Here is a 9,380-nt window from a genome sequence, read left to right as displayed (position 1 = left end):
GATCAGATAGCCAAGGCGTCTGGTAATGGAAATTGTATCATGTTGAGCATATGTTCAACTTTCTTTCCAAGCACTGGTCCCCACTTAGTCAAACAAGGGTTATTCGATGTAGACAATATCAATCCATAGAAAAGCAAAGTACCACTCCCTTTTATAAATAAACTACCTGATTGACAATTCTCAGGCGAACTATGAAAAGGTTACCCAAAAAAAAAGGGCACAAGTTAGAAAAGTAGAAAAAATTACAGAGGAAGGAGTACCAGAGTCTCCAATTCGATTAAGGTAAATCAGAGTTGCAATGACCATTCCAGTTGTAGTTCGTCCACGCCCCATTTGACAATTAAAAATTATCTCTGTGTTTACATCAGCCTGAGAAATTTTGTGAACCTAAAATCACAATGAAAAGTAGCTAAGGCACATGAAAACACCACGGTTTCAAGAAATTGAGAATGATTTTTCTTTGTCAATGCTTTTTGTACCAGAACTACGGGCTTAAGAATCTGTGCTATATTTGGATGAACGGAAAGTAAAGAGAAGAAAGTCCAAGGAACAATATCTAAGAATTCAAGATGAAGAGAAAAAATGAGAATGCTTTTAGAATTTTATTCGTATTTTCTTTCTCGCTTTACTTTCTAAGTTCATCCAAACAAGGAGAATCTTTTTAACTCTTCCAAAATTTTCTTTCCCCTCTATTTTCTTTCCTTTGGCCCAAACGCCTACCAAGAATTGTTTATCAGCAGGTCTCTCACAAAGTAACAAAAAAGTAGGCCACATCACTCAACCCTTGGATTGTACCAAAAGAACATATTCAATTAATGATGTTAATATATGACAGAGCATCATAGATAGAGTGAAAGAATAATCAATCACACCCAAACAAATAATTTCTGCATGAAAACTCACTAAAGCATCAAAATCCATCTCTTCTGGTGATTTTTCATCTGTTATAGGAACACGTTCATAATCAACTAGGTATCCTTCCATTTGCAATTCCTTATACACCTACAGCAAAGAAAACAGGTTCGATGAAGTCCATTAAGACAAACTGACAGAGTAACCTCAAGCACCCAAAATAAACAAGTTCCACCTATACCTCAAGTGGTGTCTTCACAGAATTACATGACACTGGTTCCCACTGGTCTACCATATGACCATCTGGCAGTTCATCAGTTACAAGGATCTTATTTCCATATCTATCATGTCAAGGTGCAGTTAAGTGTGGGCATCAGGCATGGAGGATTTGCTAATAAAAAAGATGAATTGCATGTGACAGACAGGAAAACCACATACCTTGCAGCTTCCAACAGGATGTCTTCCTTCAAACGATCTTCCATTTGCTCAGCCCTTTCCCTATCGATACCCTAGTTCAGTTTTAAAAAAAACAAAAAAAAAGCCAGAAGAAGTTAAAAAGGCAAAGCCATTTCAACTGTACCATAAGTGAACTGAATATAACCCAAAGAAGATAATCCCCTGTGGTAAAAGTTACATTAGGTAGATAGCCAACATAAAATCTAGCCATTCCACATAAACATAGGCCATTAAGCAAAACGAACACAACAAGTTAGAGCATTAAGATTTTTAAAACAACATACCGTGTACTCAAGGTTGGTGAATGGTTTCTCCACATCACGCAGAACAAAGGGGCGTCCATTAATGTACACAACCTGATTGCAAGGAAAGGAGAAAGAAGTGAAATTTTAGAAAAGATGCTAAGGGTGTTCTTTGGAGAATAGCCAAATCAAACAATGGGAGTTTAATCAAATAGAACGTCAAAAGCTAAAAACCACAGAGAATGACATGGAAATGATGCAGAAAGGTTCTACTGGCCTCGTTGGAAAAAGACAAGGGAAAGAAAAACTGAAAAATTGGGGGGGGGGGGAGGAATACAATTAGCTACACTTTACTAGATGATCGGACCGAGAATCAACTAATGCATGACAACATGTATGACCATGTTGTTGGACCAAACAAGCAAATTGAGTTGTTAAAGTCACCAGCAAACGGACGTACCGGTTCCTCACGAAGATTAAACCAAATAACTCGTGCTTTTCTCCCCCCACTTTGCGCACCAATATGCTTGAGAACATTTTGAATACCCTCAATTGTTGGGATAGCAACACCGTGAACATGTAAGGAGTCGGCCTAGCAACAGTAATCATTAAAGGAAGAAAAAGATGTCAAGAAGGTGAGAAAATGCAACCCAATTTAGCAAGACAAGATGAATAAGCGTCTCATATTCGAGGGCGCCAATAATAAGTAGATTCCACCACACAGATGGTGCTTCTTGGTGAGGTGATTCGGACCTAAAAATTATAAACTGAAGACCAGGTTTCCCTCGTATCAGAAATGCTGTAAACAAAAGTTGAAACTCTGCTCTTAATATGGTCGTAAATGACTCTTCACAGTTCACAGCAATGAGAAAAAGAAACAAAGCTTGGGTTTCCAACTAAGACAAGAGCAGGTAAAATAATAGTCATAAAATTTAATTGAAGACGCAATAAATTCTTTGCAGAATTAAACCTGCCTGGACAAGTTAGTCCAGCTAAGGCCAATGAACACGCATGCTATAAGCGGAAGCAAGACCAATGTGAATGATGTTAAATACCTGACGATAATTGGGAGCGCCTTCAATCTGTGGAGACAAGCGTTTGTTCTGGCAACCTGGAAAATGGTCACTCTTCAAAATGGTCTTCTTCCCGAGGACTGATCCTCCTCTGCACTTCATCACCTGATCCAGCTCTTTCTGTAACGACATATTTTCACTCCTCTAAACTTTTCACAACTCTGCTGGCGCTCACTCTATTCCACACACCGAACCCAAACAGGCGCGCACTCGTACCAAACCCGTGAAGTTTTTCTTTTTTTTTTTTGTGGGAGCTCAAATTTTCCGCAGTTAGTTTCGTTAAGCAAAATGTTATGAGCTCACCGCAACAGAAATGTAGAATGAAAGAAAATCTCAGAATTGGGCTAAATAAAATGGCTAGTCACATCATTCGAACGTACAGGTGAATTCTTTTCTCCTGCTGTCCCGCTTCTCACAAGGCTTAAATAAGTGGATTTTCCCTTTCTCTTCTTCCCTTTGATTTTCCCAGAAAACTCCTGATTTGTATTACTGCTGAACAACTAGTGAGTCGTCTTCTTTATACTTTTTTCGATGCTTTCAATCCCTCGTCCCCGGATCCTGACAGTACGACGTGAAATGCGTGTAGTATGTGATAAAATTTCGAATCTTTATTCGTTCTATAAGTCTGTTTGCCCTTTTTGCTTTACCATTAGTTTATTGTATTACTTTATAGTTTATACATTGCAGCATATCACTGGTTTGCCTTTAATTTTAAACCGCGTACGCAGCGAATAGTCTTTTGTGACAAAATGGCTTCGTCTGCGAGATGCCCAACTGCCCATCAACAGTGGCCCCATACCGTTTAATTACTGGCAATTATCCTCTCCGACCGTTCTGTATGCTGCGGAATAATATACTGCTCGGCAAAGATCGATGGTATATATGAATAATCCATAATCCTACCATCATCAGACCTGCGCTTGCTCGTAGAAGAAGAAGAAACAAGAAAACGATGGGCAGAGAAACTTTGAGCAGGGAAAATAGAAGTATATATGATATTCGGGTTTATTGGGGCTCGCAATCATTTTTACAGGGCCCAATTCCTCCCACGCTGGTCATTGTACCTCTCATGTCTGCGAATTCTTGGCCAAGTGCGAGTGGCTACTCACTGTACGATTTTCCAAGCAAGATGTGGTGCTCTTACAAAATTGATATTTTTACCTCAATAGTCATTGTTTCATTTAACGATCTTATTCCTTAAAACTACTTTTCTGCGTGCAATTTTTTTAATTAACATTTTTCAATTTTTAATGCTACTTCAGATCTTTAATATAAGATTTAGTTAACTAATTTAAAAAAATTAAAAAAATTAGTTAAATTAGTTATTTGTTATAAATAGGTATCGTCTCTCCTAAAATACATTTATTAATTATATATATTAGTTATAATTACTATTTGATGAAATATTTAACATACGTAATTACTACGATAGTTATTTAAAAAAATAAATAAATATAAAAAATAAAATAATTAAAATTAAATTAAAAATAAACTCTCTTGATGAAAAAAAACGTAGCTAATACCATGAAAGCTCTATTGTCAAATTATGAGGCTATGTGAAAATATAAATGGCACGTCTGATATTGCAGAGGAGAAAAGTTGTTGATGTGATAATGCCCGTCGTCGTCAATCACCATCAAGCATCAATTATGCTTTTATTGGACAGAACCATATGCGTCTGTTTCTTCTGACCGAATCATATGCCATTTTGCGTTTAATGCTGCATCTCAATTGTTTTTTAATCTCAACCACTATGCCTCTTGCTGCTGCGCGACAATCACGTGCTTGAGTGGCGGTGTCGCTGCAAGTCTGCGGGAAGATACAGAGTCCCTGTTTCACAATGAGGGAATGTTGTTCACACTGGTTGGGGTGTTCTTGGAATGCTCACGAGGCTAGCATCCTTTCCTGTTTTGACCGCATCTTTTTTGTTTTTGTTTTGGGCTAAGAATGACGGCAATTCGGAATGCTTACGAGGAGGAGAGAGCTTCGTTGAAAATCTGAAACCTTCTTGTTTGATCCGCCATCTTGACGTAAGAAAATCACGGATGTTGTTTCTTGTATTGCACTCCTTGATGCTTCATGTTAGCTGCAACTCCGATCTGATTGCCCTGATGAAATAATTTGTTTAGAACGTGTTTTTTTTCCATTAATATTTGTGTAAATTTTTAAAATAAGAGATATTTTTTCAATTAAGGGAAAATATAAAAAATTAGAATATTTTTCTAAAAAATAAAATCGAATGTGATGTGCAGGTTTTTTTTTTTAATGTAATCAAATTAACACGCACATGCCAATGCAGGAATTCAACAACACACATGAGTAATTAAAAAAAAAAAACACTCAAGTACCGTAGGACAACTGGTCATTGGCGGCAGGATTGGTTGCTGAGAATAATAGTAAAACAAAAGATAATTTTACGGAAGTATGGGAGAGGCGTTGAGGCTTGAGAGGGCAGCCACCTCAATCTTGCCGGGATTTTCCTTTGATTTTTTAATGACAAACATTATCTCGTTGTAACTTGAAATCATTATTATCAAATCACGTCTTTAGAATTATCTGGACTACAACGCAAAATGAGCCTGTATCTGAGATTCGCAGGGGATCCAACCTCCCATGAATTCTGTTCCATTCACATTACTCCGATTTTTTTTTTTAATTTTCTGAGCAGAAAGTTATTTTTATATGAACCTTTTTTATTTTTATATGAACATTAACCCCTGAGGCCCGAATTGCTCCTTTTATATCCCTTATACGATGATGTGGAATGTCCAGGAACCCCGGTGGCCTATGATTTCCCAGCATTTACTACTATTAAGGATACCTTCTTTTAGCTTGGTCCCGTCTCACACCATCTTCAAACTATGTAATGAAAATTTCCCCCTTCCCTGGTCCACAAACAGGTGATTCGGGGGAAAAACAAAACCCCGTCAGCCATCCCCATTGGTCCATCACTTTCATTCTTTTAGCAGGCTCCATTATTATAACATGCCACGCGACCCATTCTTTGATCTACCCGAATTATCCACCCTCCATTTTGCCGGGAGGAAATCGTATGCCCTGATATATTAATCATCATATTCAATTTGAGCATCATCATCATGGGCAGATTTAGAGGGTTCATCATTTGCTCGAAGTTCTAGGCTCATTGCTGCGATTTTACTGATTCTTAGTGATTTAACAGCAACTCGGATTAGTCACCACCCTTCATCCCCTGCTTATAATGCAAGAGTCTTTCATGATCATAATTTAAATTTTCACACATTTTGTTCACGTTCTTACAATAACAGCACAACACTCTGGTCAAGGCATGTTTAATGCACGTCCAGAATCCGGTTGGGTCATATAAATTTACATTGAGAAGAAGCACCGCCATCAGCATCAACGTCAACACATATTTCTCAATGCCACATTCATTTGTCCCTCTTCTCATCTTGAAGTAACCATCCTGCACTTGGACTAAAATTGATAATTTATAAACCACGAAAGAATGATTCAAGAAGCATACATCTCCCTAACTTCTATTCCACTAAGATTAGTATTCTTACTGTCCTTTTGATATTTGCACATGGGAGATGATTGTGTGGTTTAAGTTATTTTTGTCTGTAAATAAAGCATTCCATTGAAGGCAATCTATTATAGTAGCCGCAAGAAGCTTCTAGAGTACATATATTTCTCCGAAGAAGGTTCATTCCCCCCTCGTCTGCACTGGAAATTTCATCCGTAGCTATGCCAATATGTTGTCTGATGCATTATGACGAGGCATCCGAGAACACTGAAGAACTGATTTCTTTATTTTTTACCTTTTTGTAACTTGTACTCCACAGTTTTAATGCACTATAGATGCAACCGTCCTATGCATTATCCAAACATTCCCCCCCCCAAAAAAAAAAATACCGCAATGTTACTACGCATTAATGCTGCACAAGCAGAAAGGCCTCAGTGTTCGAGGGTTGCCACTTTCTGCAAGCTGGTTAGAATTATTTTTTTAAGGCCAGAAGTTATGAACCATTGCGCAGCTCAAATTGCAAACTGTGTTCATATATATGTGTGTGCGCGCGCGCTCTTAAAAATCATATTGAAGAAAACTAAATGATCCATATAAAGAAAGTGTATATTAGTCTACATGTTATACTTGTTGGATTAACGGCCCGGATGAAGGAAAATAACAGTAAAGCACGTTAAATGTGAAACTTGTACTTCTCAGAATGCAAAGCTGTGAAAGCTAAAATATTCTAGATCCAACCAAGTTGGAAATGAACAAAAGTAGAATGTTCCTGTCAACCTGACTAAGCTGGACACCGAATCATTTTCATCAACTTCCTCGATATGGGATTGAAAATGTTAAGGACCTAGATTTACAGAGGCAGCGTGTTAGCTGCAACTCGGACCTGAGTGCCGTAATCTAAAATCAACATAAGCAGCACTAGAAATTACTAGCCTGTGAATTTCTTATGATAAGGATCATCTTACGTCCGGGTTGACCACTAATCAATATGCCATTTTTCATCTTTAGAACAAAGTGCATGGATATAAATCTATCATAAGTGCTAGTAGGATGCACCATATGTACCCTAGATCATATAAAATAAATGAGATAGCTCAAGAGGCCACCAAGTTAAGTTGATATCTCATTAACATTCCTTCTATAAGTACAACAAAACAAAAACTAGGAATTCAACATTAGACTTGATAGAAGCACAAAGCGGATGATATGACACAAAAATACAGAAAACACCATCTACTTACCGCCAAGCACGACACTCAGAAAAATAAGGTTTCTATTCTGGGCCCATGGCAAGATCATGCCAAGAATCCGCATTGGCTTGTTGAGTCTCCTGGTCTGGTTAACAGCAAAGCAATGTGTCAAGAAGAGAACCGGATACAAATCTCCAATAAAAGGTGTACAATTATTATAACCTCAGTAATTTGTTTCACGTAAGGTTGTCCAAAGATGCAATTTCCCAATCTGGACATGTTTAGCAAGAAACAATTTCATTTTTTTCCCTCTTTCTATTTCCCCTCCTGTTGCGTCACGAGATTTTACAGACTAACAAACATGTAAGTTACCTTGCAATCGTAGAAAACTGATGCAAGCGTTGCGATTTTAAAAAGATTTTACATTTTTGATGGAATTGAAGAAAGAGTTTATCCATAAAATACTATATAAATACTAACTTCCATCCTTCATATATGAATTAATTTGATTTTTAATTTGATCTTAAATATAAAAATTCAATCCATTTTATCTCTCGTATTTATCTATCTATTTTTTTTAATAATTACCCATATTAAAAGTTTTATTAAATGATAGATCTAGCTAATATACATAATTAACAATGGTATTTTAGGAAAAATAACACATTTATTACGAACAATTAGCTTAGCAAACTTTTCTGATCTACTCAGATTAACCGAAAGTAATAATAAACAACATGACTCAATTAAGATTTAGGATAACATACTCGATTCCTCAGTATCATCTGTTCGCACTATCAGTGTTGGAGGCAGTGGAAGATCTGTAAGAACGATAGGTTGAGTCGCTTATACATCAAGCTCAAACGACTATAACGGAGACATGCTTCGTTATGTTTGTAACCACAGGAGCTTATATCCCAAACAGGGTAAGAACATACCATCATCAGGAAGTGTATCTCTCATCCATTCCTCATCAACAACATCAATAAGAATACCCAAGCTCAGTTCTGCCATATTTGATCACTCAACAGCCTACGCCCTATTCGTAAAATACATGAGAGCGGGGATGAAGAGCAAAAGATCTGACACACAAATCTTGACATGAGCATCCTAGCCCTAACGAGCTCGAAGCAAAACTGGAGTGTATGAGATATAATAAACACAAAAAAAAAAAAAACAGAATGCTAATCGATTGTGATATAAATCTAAATTTTTCATTGCGATCTAAAATTCGACAGGATAGAAGGCTCGTTTCAGAACCATGATCAGTTACGGCCGAACATCAGCGAGCTCATAATTTTGAGTATTTAACATTTGAAATCTCTCCAACGAGACTGGCAATGCTGGTTACCGAGCAAGTATTGAAAAAGAAGAAAAGAAAGGAATCCACAATGGTAGATTCGAAATTCGAAATTCGAAATTAGAAGTAAAATAAAACAGATGGAGAAGAATAACATGACAATTACATTTGCAGAAGAAAACTAAGGAGACAGTGGGAGAAACCGAACCTAGAAGCTAGGGTAAGTAATCGCAGGAGTCGACAAATGCGGAGCGGGAGCAGAGTATAGAGCGAAAAATGTGACCTCGATTTGAAAATTGAAACTGATTGACTGGGCTTTAACCCGCCAGAGTGGCTATTTACTTGAGGGTTCTCCGGACGAGAAATCCCGTACATGGCGCGGAAACCTCTCATCTTTCTTCTTCATTCTCTTTCTTTTCTATTTTTTTAAATGTTAAATTAATATTTTAATAATTAAGATTTAAATTTTTTTAATAAATAAATAATAAATTAAAAATTTTATTAAAATTTAATTTTAATGGTTTGCAACCACACTTAATATTTTTAAAAATTTTATAAATAATTTATAAAAATTAAAATATCAATTATTAAAATATATTAATCTAAAAGTTGAAAAAAAAAAAATTTAAAACGGAAAGGCCAAGTGGTGTTCACACGGGCAAAGAAATTTTGTGAGCTTTGACTTGTGTTTGAAGACAAATGGGGAGCATGCGACAAGCACGAAGGACAAAGGAAAAATTGGCATCTTCAAGATTATGCAGA

At 36.8% G+C, this 9,380-nt stretch overlaps 2 protein-coding genes across 6 annotated transcripts; both read right to left on the bottom strand.

Annotated features, from left to right (window-relative positions):
• Positions 1-204: 204 nt before the first annotated feature.
• Positions 205-3,225, bottom strand: LOC114747877 (paladin-like; the record flags this gene model as incomplete). The annotated part of the gene is made up of 7 exons (XM_028936219.1): positions 2,606-3,225; positions 2,011-2,142; positions 1,593-1,664; positions 1,291-1,361; positions 1,094-1,193; positions 904-1,002; positions 205-387 (listed from the first exon to the last, which is right to left on the bottom strand). Coding segments are annotated over exons 1-7 (807 nt in total), but the record flags the coding sequence as incomplete, so codon positions are not given.
• Positions 3,226-5,838: 2,613 nt separating this feature from the next.
• LOC114747873 (anaphase-promoting complex subunit 13-like) lies at positions 5,839-8,941 on the bottom strand. Of its 5 annotated transcripts, none has more exons than XM_028936213.1 (5): positions 8,827-8,941; positions 8,257-8,400; positions 8,086-8,139; positions 7,370-7,463; positions 5,839-6,068 (listed from the first exon to the last, which is right to left on the bottom strand). In XM_028936213.1, exons 2-4 carry the CDS (start codon positions 8,330-8,332, stop codon positions 7,402-7,404), a joined length of 192 nt encoding a protein of 63 aa, XP_028792046.1. In that variant the 5' UTR covers positions 8,333-8,400; positions 8,827-8,941; the 3' UTR covers positions 5,839-6,068; positions 7,370-7,401. The 5 variants fall into 5 exon arrangements, with proteins under 5 accessions (XP_028792046.1, XP_028792049.1, XP_028792047.1 ...); XM_028936216.1 differs by lacking the exon at positions 5,839-6,068 and adding an exon at positions 6,517-6,972; XM_028936214.1 differs by lacking the exon at positions 5,839-6,068 and having other exon boundaries at positions 7,095-7,463; positions 8,257-8,454.
• Positions 8,942-9,380: the final 439 nt, after the last annotated feature.

Source organism: Neltuma alba, unplaced genomic scaffold (genome assembly GCF_004799145.2).
Source record: "Neltuma alba isolate B1F8T4 unplaced genomic scaffold, ASM479914v2 tig00005504_pilon, whole genome shotgun sequence".
NCBI classification, from domain to species: domain Eukaryota; kingdom Viridiplantae; phylum Streptophyta; class Magnoliopsida; order Fabales; family Fabaceae; genus Neltuma; species Neltuma alba.
This window is presented reverse-complemented; position numbering and strand designations above follow the sequence as displayed.